At 37.4% G+C, this 12,638-nt stretch overlaps 1 protein-coding gene across 3 annotated transcripts in view; it reads right to left on the reverse strand.

Moving 5' to 3' along the window:
• The window catches only part of LOC127622402 (phosphatase and actin regulator 1-like), a 30,614-nt gene that overhangs the window by 7,697 nt on the left and 10,279 nt on the right, over nt 1-12,638 (reverse strand). Inside the window, exons 1-7 of one of the 3 annotated variants that reach the window (XM_052096505.1) lie at nt 10,029-10,488; nt 4,919-5,080; nt 4,728-4,808; nt 3,266-3,340; nt 2,972-3,178; nt 1,551-1,785; nt 23-150 (exon numbers count right to left, since the gene is read on the reverse strand). In XM_052096505.1, the coding sequence (XP_051952465.1) occupies nt 23-150; nt 1,551-1,785; nt 2,972-3,178; nt 3,266-3,340; nt 4,728-4,808; nt 4,919-5,080; nt 10,029-10,284 (1,144 nt within the window). In that variant the 5' untranslated portion in view covers nt 10,285-10,488. Of the gene's footprint in view, nt 1-22; nt 151-1,550; nt 1,786-2,971; nt 3,179-3,265; nt 3,341-4,727; nt 4,809-4,918; nt 5,084-10,028; nt 10,489-12,638 lie in introns of those variants that run through there. The other 2 variants (XM_052096504.1, XM_052096506.1) reach the window with 2 other exon arrangements.

A 12,638-nucleotide genomic window follows, 5' to 3' on the forward strand; every position in this document is an offset into this window, starting at 1 on the left:
GTATTCCCAACAGAGCTCGTACTTGTAAACAGCGAGTCATCGTCATCTTCCTCGTCCTCGTCTTCCTCGTGTGTGTTGACTGGTGAGTCTCTGTTTTCTTTCTCTTCTTCAGTCTCCATGAGGACCGACGGAACCACCTGCAGTACAGAACTACACAAACACACGCAGAGCATAACGTTTTTCTACGTTTTTCAATCTGGGTGGCAGAGGACGATTCTCAGCTGCCTCCGCGTCTGAGACCGTCAACCCGCGCATCTTATCACGTGACTTGTTGAGCGCGTTACTACGGAGACATGTAAGCCATTGCTGTTTCAGTGTGCTAACATTTATATTACATATGACCACCAGGAGATGGCGCCAAATACATGACACAGACTCAATGATGACTCAAATGACACAGAATGAAACTCATTCTGTGAAATCTCATGACTAAAATCATGTCTGCATGCTATGCAAACCTTTAGTCATTGTTGTGTTTGCATGTGTAATTAGTTCTTATGTACAATTATTATCTTTTATTTGTTTGGAGAGGCTTTTGGACACTATGATCAATTATATTTGTAATGTTATAACTTTTGATTACTTTGTCGAATCAACACAAAATATTTCTCAGATACAGTCGACATGATTGGGAACAAAACAAAAGCAGTTTTCAGAGTCTGTGTGTGTGCGTGAGAGAGTGAGTCTGTGTGTGAGAGAGTGAGTCTGTGTGTATGTGTGCGTGTGTGTGTGTGTGTGTGTGTGTGTGAGAGAGTGAGTCTGTGTGTGAGAGAGTGAGTCTGTGTGTATGTGTGCGTGTGTGTGTGTGTGTGAGAGAGTGAGTCTGTGTGTGAGAGAGTGAGTCTGTGTGTATGTGTGTGTGTGTGTGTGTGTGTGTGTGAAAGAGAGAGAGTGAGTCTGTGTGTATGTGTGCGTGTGTGTGTGTGTGTGTGTGTGTGAGAGAGAGTGAGTCTGTGTGTGTGTGTGAGAGAGAGTGAGTCTGTGTGTGTGTGTATGTGTGTGTGTGTGTGTGTGTGTGTGTGAGTCTGTGTGTTTGTGAGAGAGTGAGTCTGTGTGTATGTGTGTGTTTGTGAGAGAGTGAGAGAGTGAGTCTGTGTGTATGTGTGTGTATGTGTGTGTGTGTGTGAGAGAGTGAGTCTGTGTATATGTGTGTGTGTGCGTGAGTCTGTGTGTTTGTGAGAGAGTGAGTCTGTGTGTGTGTGTGTGTGTATGTGAGAGAGAGTGAGTCTGTGTGTACGTGTGTGTGTGTGTGTGAGAGAGAGTGAGTCTGTGTGTGTGTGTGTGTGTGTGTGTGTGTGTGCGAGTCTGTGTGTTTGTGAGAGAGTGAGTCTGTGTGTGTGTGTGTGTGTGTGTGTGTGTGTGTGTGCACGAGTCTGTGTGTTTGTGAGAGAGTGAGTCTTTGTGTGTGTGTGTGTGTGTGTGTGTGTGTGTGTGCGAGTCTGTGTGTTTGTGAGAGAGTGAGTCTTCGTGTGTGTGTGTGTGTGTGTGTGTGCTGCGAGTCTGTGTGTTTGTGAGAGAGTGAGTCTGCGTGTGTGTGTGTAAATACACACCTCTCTAGTCTCTGCATGGTGAGCGCGAGTGTTTTATTGAGTTCTTCAATGATGCGGCTGGGTGGATGTATAGAGAGGGGTATTGTAGAGTACTGCTGCGGGTGAGAGTAAGTGAGAGTGTGTGTGTGCATGTGTGTGGCCAGTGATGGCAGACATTTCAGAGGAAACGAAGGTGCCGGTTCACAAATCATCACTTTCTTCGGAGGGAGAGGTGGAGACAGTTTAGCAAGAGTTTCTAAAGAGAGAAAAGAAATATACATAATTTAATTTTTCATGATCATTTTACAATTAAACAGACTGTATTTCCTATCATACCCTAAAGACTTCCCAACACTGAATCGTTGTTGATGTGTAACAAGGGCTTGGCGATACATTGAATATTCCTAATATATTTGATTTGTGCTATGCGGAGAACAGGGACTGAATCGCGGAATCCAGTCATGAAAATAGAATTAACTCTAAAATATGGAATGTCATGGAATTTACATACTTGTGATAAAAGGAATGGGTTCCCACTCTTTTCAAGGCACAATTTTCCTGGACATTTGATGTTCCCAACCAGTGTAATATTTAAGCAAAAACACACTAGAGGTCTTAATAATCGATTTGTCAAATTCAAATCGGATATGTCCTAGCGTGGTGATTAATCCACAAAAAGTGCAGATTTAATTGAATAAATATAAAGTCTGCATGTGCTGAGCACTTCATAGTGAATGAGCGAAGCGGTCATCAAAAACACTAAACAATAGAGTAATTCTACAGTATTTTACTCGCATTTAACACTTGAAATCTACTCTGAAAAAATTGGTGTTTGGTTGAAATGTTGGTCCTCCATTGAAAAAAAATTTAATTACCATTATAAGCCATTTCAGAGCAAAATCATAAATACATATGAAATTATATTATATATAAAAATAAGATATAAATCAAATATTATTAAGGATGAAAAAAGGCAAAAAAATATCAAGATATAATTTGTTGCTTTATTGCCTGGTCATAGGTTAATGAGCTCCGGTCACATGTTAATGAGCTCCACGTATATGTTAAAGAGCTCCGGTCACATGCTAATGAGCTCCGGGTCATATCTTGATATGTTAATGAGCTCCGGTCACATGCTAATGAGCTTGGGTCAAATGTTAATGAGCTCGGGTCAAATGTTAATGAGCTCCGGGTATATGTTAATGAGCTCCGGTCATATGTTAATGAGCTCCGATCACATGTTAATGAGCTCCGGTCACATGTTAATGAGCTCATGGTTGTGATTTCATAATCATGAGGATTTCTGAAACAAGCAGGAGGGGTTTTTTTTTGCAGTTTAGTTCTGTTTGGAGTGGAGAGGAAGTTCTGAAAGTCGCATTATGTCCCATAGAACATCAAACTCTTGAGAGAAGTCTACAGAAGAGCCCTCACTAGTGTGTTACCTGTCAGGTGGTTAGGTATTCTGTTATATGGCTTTGGCAGTAAGGCGGGAGGCTGTCTTAACAATGATGGCCTCATGTGTGTGATGTCAGCACTGTCGCTTGGCAACGGCACAGGTTTAACAGAGGGCGGGGCTTGCGATGGCTTTGAGACGAGATCAGCGAGACATGTCACTGTTTCTCCAGACGACTGGACCTCTGAGAAAGAAACTAGATGGGACAGAGGGAACATGACCATTTACAAACTGTACTCGTCACTGGTCCATTATAAGACTGTAGTTGTGCATTATAACGCACCTGTAACGGTGACGCTGGTGTCTGTAGATTCTGATATTGGACTGATGACCGTCTGTCTGTCATCACACATCTCATCTACAAACAAACACACAATCAACACTTTACATTCATTGTGTAAATCAGTTTTTTCTCCATTTGTGAGTTATTCTATTGTTACAAAACTGAAAATATAAAAACACATATTTGAGTTTAATTGAATAATTCAGGGTTCCCACATTTTTAACCAAATTCCATGATATTGACCACATAATTTTACATTCTGCAGCATTTCAATGTTTTTTGTTCCTACATAAATTATGCTTAATTATAATTATTTAATGAGTCGAGTGGTCCAAAGACATTGTGGTACAATCATTGTAATTTCTTGAAGAATATTATAATAAAAATTTAAATTTATTGTAATACTGTATTTTTTATTAAATGTAATAAATAATAATAATTATTATAATAAATGTTTTTAAATAATAATAATAATATAAAAATAATTCATCTTTTATTAACTACTTTCTTTTGCCTAAATATATCAGATTTTTTACAATTAATTTTAGATCTATATTTTAATAATAATTTTTTTTATACTTTTTTTTATTAAATATTTGTTCTTTTTACTAGCTATTACTATATAACTAAAAATATTAATATATTACCTATATTTTCCTTTTTAATGTATATATTTTATATATTACTATTTTTTTATTAAAATAATTTATTATTTTCTTTTGCCTAAACTTAGAAGTGATTGAATAAATTTTTCATTTTTTTTATTATTATTATTTTTATTAAATATTTTTTATTTTCTATTAACTTTTTTATTTTGCCAAAACTTAAAACAATGTTTTATTAATTTTAGAGCTATATTTTAGCTTATTATAATTTGTATTAAATATTTTTCCTTTTTATTAAACATTTTATATTGCATAAACTTAAAAGAAACATTGTTTTATCATTTTTATACATATATTTAAATTTATTATCATTTTTATTAAATATTTGATGGTCTTTACTGTACTTTAGATTTATTAAATAATTTTTACTACAATTTTAAATCTCCAATAATGTATTTTTATTAAATACTTTAAGTGTTTTCTTTTATCTAAACTTAACTTTTGAATTATTTTAGACCAATATTTTATTTTATTAATATTACGAATTAAACATAATTTATGCACTATTTTCTTTTCCCTAAACTTAAAAGAAATAATGTTTTATTAATTTTACACCTACATTTTACTTTAATATTATATTTCATTAAATATGTTTTTCTTTTTTATTAATTTGTATTTTTGTTTTTGGACATATTTGAAGTAATTGAAAAAAAATAAAGTCTCCTATTGTTTTTAAATAATTTAAGAACTAGATTTTGATTTATTATCATTCATTTAATTATATATAATTTTTCTTGAGTGATTTGCAACACTTTTCTCAGAATGACCCGTGTGTGTAAGTGAGTGTCACTCTTTACCCGTCTCAAACACTTCCTTCAACACTCCTCTCTTGATGAGCTCTTCTCTGCTCTGACGCGTCGACATCTTCCTCTCCAGAACTGTCAATAATTCATGAAAACAGCTAAAGATAGCAGCGCATCAGTCTGTGTGTGTGTGTGTGTACAGGTAGTTGGGCATGTGTGCAGTATTTTCACATGTGTGTGTTTACCGGCAGATGTCTGTTTGAACGAGTCACTCTTTTTCTTCCTCCACTTCCATGGTTTAAAGAGTCGTCCTAGACTGGCCAGTTTGCTGCGCCGGCGGATTGGTGGTGTGTGTGTCCCGGGCACCAGAGAATCCGAGCGCATCGCCGCCAGACGCTCAGCGCCCTCTACTGAACACAAGACATGCGAGACATTTTAAAGAAACAGTTCACTATTATTTACTCGCCTTCATGTCATTCCCAGTCTGCATGCGGTTCATTTTTCCATGGAACACAAAAGAAGATTTTTTTTTGGAGCTTGTCAGAAGTGCTGTTTTCCTTACAATGAATGTGGATGGTCATTTTGACCATAAAGCTCTAAAAATAAAATAAAGTAACATAAAAGTAGTTGTAGAGCAGAGGAGGGCGGGGCTGGGCTCCCCAATCAGCCTGATGGGGTGCGCGAGAGATAAATGCGGTCGGTGACGACAGTTTGAGAGAGAGAGAATTACGGGCAGCTGCCCTGTATGTGTTTGTGTGTCTTTTTATTGAATTAAATATTATTTATATTGTTAAGCCGGTTCTCGCCTCCTCCTTTCCATTAACCCACTTTACACTGGTGCCGAAACCCAGGAAGGAGGAGGGATGCCTGTCGCAGAGTCCTCGACTCTGCCGTCCATCCATGGGAGAGCCGCTGCCATCCGCCGGGTGACGGAGTAGCCCGACCGCGGGGAACAACCGCCGTCCGCGAGGGGAGGAGGGAAGCAACTCCCCGAACGCCTGGAGTGGTAGAGCCGCTGCCAGGGGCGGAGGAGTGTCCCTACGGGTCGCCGGGAACATGGAGGCACGTTCTGTTCGCTGGGGGTTGGAGGTCTGACTCGGTGTCGTCCGCCTGACAGTGTGGAGGACTGATCGGGGAGCACGTGATGGTGCATCAGAGAACCGGTGAGTGAGTTTTTTTCCCTCCTCGCTCTCTCTCCGTCACTCCGTGTTGGCCTTTCCCTCTGCAATTTTGTTCTTTTTCCCTGTCTTCTCCCAGGTCGAGGAAGGTCTAGATTTACAGCCAGTATACGGAGCGCAAGGCATGCCCCACCCCCCCGGAGAGAAGGGGGGGTGTACGTTAAGCCGGGGGGCTCCCCGGCCTGAGGCAATGCCGGGAGGTGTGTATTGCGGAGGAGGGTTTGTTGGTGAGTTTGATGTAGGCCGGCAAGGGACTGGAGGACTTCGGCCAACTGGGTGGAGGGCTCCATGGGGTGTACTTCCAACTTCGAGTCCAGGGCTTTAGCACCAGTGTAAGGGGGTTAAAGGGAAAGGAGGAGGCAAGAACCGGCTTAACAATATAAATAATATTGAATTTAATAAAAAGACAGCTGCCTGTAATTCTCTCTCTCTTGAACGGTCGTCGCCGGCAGCCGTTATCCCTCGCACGCCCCATCAGGCTTATTGGGGACCGGGCACACGTCGTTCCAGTCTTAAATAGCATGATGCAAAATTCTATATACACATTTTAAGTAAATCCAACACATTTTATAAGTGTATAAAGAAAGTAAATAGGGTCAGTTTTGATTTCAGGTTAACTTTAAAAGATAACTGCAAGGAGGTCAGCATAACTATATAAACCAAACTAACTCACAGGTCTGATTATGAACAGCACAACCGTTGCACTAAAATCACTGGAAACTTCCTCTGGGAGAACTCAAAGTGTTTTTTGCTCCTTCGCCTCTTTGTCTTTTTCTTTAAACTACAACACCACCAACTCTCAGAGTGGGTAAAAATAGCTTGGGTGCATTACAAACGGGTCAGCAGGTAAAGGCAAGTGTGATGCTTGTTTTCCAGCTAAACACTGAACTGAGTACCACTAATCGTATAGACTGACATATGTAAGCCGGAGGGGGTCGGGGTAGCTCAGTGGTAAAGAAGCTGGCTAGTCCGAATCCAGGTCGTGCTGAGTGACTCCAGTCAGGTCTCCTAAGCAACCAAATTGGCCCGGTTGCTAGGGAGGGTAGAGTCACATGGGGTAACCTCCTCGTGGTGGTGATTAGTGGTTCTCTCAATGGGGCGTGTGGTGAGTTGTGTGTGGATCGTGGAGAGTAGCATGAGGCTCCACATGCTGTGAGTCTCCGCGGAGTCATGCACAACGAGTCACGTGATCAGATGCGCCGATTGAGGGTCTGAGACTTGTCCTCCGCCACCCGGATTGAGGTGAGTAACCGCGCCACCACGAGGACCTACTAAGTAGTGGGAATTGGGCGTTTCAAATTAGGAAGAAAAAGGGATAACATTTTTATTTTTATTTGTAAAATTAACTTTAGTCATTAACTAAAGCTCCTGACATGCATCTGCATGCTTTTATGCACTGCTGCCACACGATTGGCTGATTAGATAATCACATGGATGATTGTTGGAGCCAGACGGGATTGTTTGAGTATTTCTGGGATGTCTCTAGAGTTTCATGTTATTCTTCTTTCAAGAGGGAAATTTGACATTTCACAGTAAGACAAGATTGATATTGAAAATCAGTCATAAATTCAGCAGCTTTAGGCAAAGTAGGATCATGAGCAAATATTGCTTTGTATCCTATTATTGGAGATGAGGAAATAACTTTAACCTCTTCAAGTCACACAATGTCGAATGCAATATGCTGCTTTAAAACGCATATTGTGCTTGTGTAACGTTGTTGAATGCAGACACAAACAATTAAACGACTGTCAAGCGATTTAATAGACACATTAAAAATAAGAGGGACCGATGCACAAGAGCACGCCAACAGTTTTCCAGAAGTATCCAAAACCAAAGACAGCTGCCTCATCAAAGATATGTGTGAACTGAATATAATGACAAGTGTATGCCAGTCGGTGCCCGTGGCATGGAAAAAGATTGAAATCTCTTTAGTTAGATTACATCATCATTCTGACTGTGTAAGTTGATAAACAACTAGTCAATCGCCGTGATGTTGACAATCTTGGAAGCTGATCTGGTATAAGCCATATTATAATTATTATTATTATTAATTTTTATAAATTGCCCATATTGACTGTGGAATGTTGTTGTGATGACATCACAACCAGCCCACCCCACGTGTATGTAGGCCATCAAGACATTAACAAAATGTCTCGTTAGTAGGACTCGAAATTAATAAAAATAAACCATTAACATAGGGAAGAATCTGTCAATGATTCAATGCCAAATAAAGCACATCAGCAGCACATAACCATTATTTACAATACTTGTAACATGCAATTAAAATATAACTATTATCTGCAGTAGCTTGTTACTTTATTACAATAAAAAAACAATGTCACATTGTTATTGTTATTAATAGCCTACATGTAATATTTGTAAAATAGACACTGAGTTACAATATAACATGAAAGTGAATTACCAAATAAAATGTGGAACTATTTAACACTATTTAACATCAATAACACATTAACACGTTAATAATATAATATGTGTGAATGTAAACTGTGACCCAATGACCAACACGAATTATTAGCATGATTAGAATTAGGATTATTAGCATTATGATTATTAGCATTATTAGCATTAGGATTATTAGCATTAGCATTAGGATTAATAGCATTAGGATTATTAGCATTATTAGCATTAGGATTATTAGCATTATGATGATTAGCATTATTAGCATTAGGATTATTAGCATTATTAGCATTAGGATGATTAGCATTATGATTATTAGCATTAGGATTATTAGCATTATTAGCATTAGGATTAATAACATTAGGATTATTAGCATTAGGATTATTAGCATTATTAGTATTAGGATTAATAGCATTAGGATTATTAGCATTAGGATTATTAGCATTATTAGCATTAGGATTATTAGCATTATGATGATTAGCATTATTAGCATTAGGATTATTAGCATTATTAGCATTATGATTATTAGCATTATGATTATTAGCATTAGGATTATTAGCATTATTAGCATTAGGATTAATAACATTAGGATTATTAGCATTAGGATTATTAGCATTATTAGTATTAGGATTATTAGCATTAGGATTATTAGCATTAGGATTATTAACATTATTAGTATTAGGATTATTAGCATTAGGATGATTAGCATTATTAGCATTAGGATTAATAACATTAGGATTATTAGCATTATTAGCATTAGGATTATTAGCATTAGGATTATTAGCATTATTAGTATTAGGATTATTAGCATTAGCATGATTATTAGCATGATTATTAGCATTAGGATTATTATGATTATTAGCATTATGATTATTAGCATTATTAACATTAGGATTATTAGCATTATTAGCATTATGATTATTAGCATTATGATTATTAGCATTATGATTATTATCATTAGGATTATTAGCATTATTAGCATTAGGATTATTAGTATTAGGATTATTAGCATTATGATTATTAGCATTATGATTATTAGCATTATTAACATTAGCATTATTAACATTAGCATTATTAGCATTATTAGCATTAGGATTATTAGCATTAGGATTATTAGCGCAGTCATTTCTGACCATCACACGTCTTGTAATCAGTTTTAGGTTAAGTTACTTTAAAAAAAAAGTTATTAATTACAAACTACTAATTACATCTTCTACAATGTAATTAGATTACTATACTAAATACTCTGTCTGAAAAGTAATGAATTACTTATTACTAATTACTTTTGAAGACCCTGATCAACCTCGACCAGATGAAAAATAGATAGACAAGGATAGACAAGAAACTGTTCTTTTAATTCTTTCAAATACATCATATAAAAATCGAATTAATTATTCATGAACTGGCCAAAGAATTTAAGAGGGCGGCGTTAAATCAGGACACACACATTTTAGATGTTAAATTTCGATTTTTATATTCACTATTGTTTTATATAGAATTGTTCTATAGTCTATATAGTCTTTAACGCAATTGCATCAGAACTAATTAAATTACAAAAAAAATATCCATTACAGTAATCCATTACTTTATTTATTTTTTTATTTTTATTTTTTTAATGAAAAATGTATTTAATTACAGTAATGAGCTACTTAGTAGGCTAATGCATTGCACCCAACACTGGTTGTAATACACGTTTGTGGATCGAGCATCCGTCTGGACGGGCCCGTTATCCGCGGATGCATCATTCAGCTTCACTCACCGTCCCGGATCTCATTCCCGCGGCTGCAGTTACTGCAGATGTGCTTGATATGACCGGAGATCACAAACGGTGTGTTGTTGTTACCGGGGGCTGCTGGTTGCCGCAGTTTAACCAGATTAAACGCTCTTCGTTTGCGCGGTTTCTCTGCAGGCGCGAGCGATACCGATGATAATGACGATGAAGAAGAGGACACGTTCTCCCGTAGCCGAGTGGTTATCCAGGTCCCGTGCGCTCCCGTGAATGCGGGACCCGCCATGGGCGCAGCCGCCGCTGATTAAGCCACCTTCCCCAGTCGGTATCTTCTTTAACATCTCATGCTTTTAAAAAACCCCGTTTCCCGGTAAATACATCAGTAACGCTCGCTAGTTTTGCGCAAATACAAACAAAACAATAAAGAACGCTCGACTGGCGCAGATTTGTTTATAATCAGCGGGCAGCTGCGCCTCTCGGTAGCATCACTTCAAATTCATCAACCTGACGCAAAAATCTCTGCGTAAAAAAAATACGCGGACCGGAATCTACCGTTAACGGGAGCGAATTTACGAATCCCATCGCTGTTATGAATATGAATGACGTGACGTGACGTTTGCCCAGTAGGCCACGTCTGATTGGAAGACGTGAAGGCTTGGCTAATGAATATTAATGACGCAGCGTGACGTTTGCCTCGTAAGCCGAACTGATTGGCAGACGTTCGGAAGCGGGCTACTACGGTGGAGGCTTTTACTTATGAATATTAATAAGCTCGTCAGTGATCATATTCATGAGCAACTACTTCGGCGTAGTAGGATTCGTGTGTCCGCGCGGTCCATTCAGACAGAGTCCAGACCGGATCTACCGACAGACCCCGCTTAAGTCACCGTATTTCGAATAACGTCGCACCGCTAGAGGCTGCGGTTCATCAAACCCAGATAAAATAAATTTTATAAAATTAATGTATAATATTGTTTTTCAATAAGATCAACACCTGCTTCAGAAATGTAGATTTAATAACTATTATGCATATGGATTTATTTTCTTTTTCAAACTGGTAATAATGTCAATTTATTTGTTATTTTTTTCACATTTTTCCCCTGAAGTTTTGTGGCCCCCTGGTGATCACCAGGCCACAAAACTTCAGGGGAAAACTGTGAAAAAAAATAAAAAATAAATTGGTATTATTACCATCATTGTAAAATAATGGGATTATATATTTCTATGGGAAATCATGTCTTTTGACTTCATTCTAAATATAATAATTCTATTAACAGGCAGCTGTAAGAAATAGTTGAAAAACAAATGTGCATTTCATTTGATATATATTATGAAAAAAAAATTATTTTTGGAGAAATAAAAAAAAAATATTATTTGATTTAATATATATCAAATGAAATGCACATTTGTTTATATATATATAAATTTATTTATTTAAAAAATAATTGTGTAATAAATAGGGGTTGTATTTCATACACATTTGCTATACAAATAAATTTTCCTAATTGATAAAAAGTAAAAAGAAAATTCCAGATAATGGTTTAATAATTTATAGTGGTTTTAGTACAATAATAATATAAAAGCCACTTATTTAATTTTTCAAACATGTCTCTATAATATCAACTTTACTATTTTATTTCACATTTGTGGTCCTCGGCAAGTCGATTTAACCGGTTATATTGTCTCAGTCAAAATAACAATTAACATATTATTATTTTTATTTTTCTAAAGGTTTATACACCCAACATTACTTTAACAGTTATGGTTTATTTTAATAAATATTTGGTTTCCCTGTTGTCTTTTGTCTTTATAATATCATGATTAATATTTTTCACACAGTATAAATATGAATATAATCACTCATAACGTAATCAATTGCACATTGTAATATAATCGTTTTCTCTTCTCCGTAATTGTTTGTTTGGAAAAAGAGTATTCTTAAAGGATCCAGCCTGCAACAAACAATTGTTCAGAAACAAGGTCAGAGGTCAATTTAAATGTGGCAGACAGTCGGAGTCTGTAGAAGAAGTCAGTAGAAAATCACTTGATCACTTCGTAACGTAACAGCACAGCTGCTCCTCATCAAGACACATGATTTCAGGTACAATTCACGTCTGTACGCACTGATGACAATCCGGGTGGCAGAGAATGAATCTCAGTTGCCTCCGCGTCTGAGACCATCAATCCGCGCATCTTATCACGTGACTTGTTGAGCGTGTTACCGCGGAGACGTAGTGCATGTGGAGGCTTCACGCTATTCTCCGCGGCATCCACGCTCAACTCACCACACGCCCCACCGAGAGCGAGAACCACATTATAGTGACCACGAGGAGGTTACCCCATGTGACTCTACCCTCCCTAGCAACCGGGCCAAGTTGGTTGCTAAGGAGACCTGTCTGGAGTCACTCAGCACACCCTGGATTCAAACTCACGACTCCAGGTGTGATAGTCAGATACTCGCTGAGATACCCAGACCCACAAAACAATGATGCTTTAATCACAGATTAGTTAAATTAACTTGTAACAACTTCACATTACTTAAAAAAATTAAGTCCAATTTACTTAAGCCAAATAACTATGCTTACTTAGATTTTTCAAGGTAATCGGTTTGCATGCCTTTTCTAAGTAAAGTCAACTAAT

This window comes from Xyrauchen texanus, chromosome 28 (assembly GCF_025860055.1).
Source record: "Xyrauchen texanus isolate HMW12.3.18 chromosome 28, RBS_HiC_50CHRs, whole genome shotgun sequence".
NCBI classification, from domain to species: Eukaryota; Metazoa; Chordata; class Actinopteri; order Cypriniformes; family Catostomidae; genus Xyrauchen; species Xyrauchen texanus.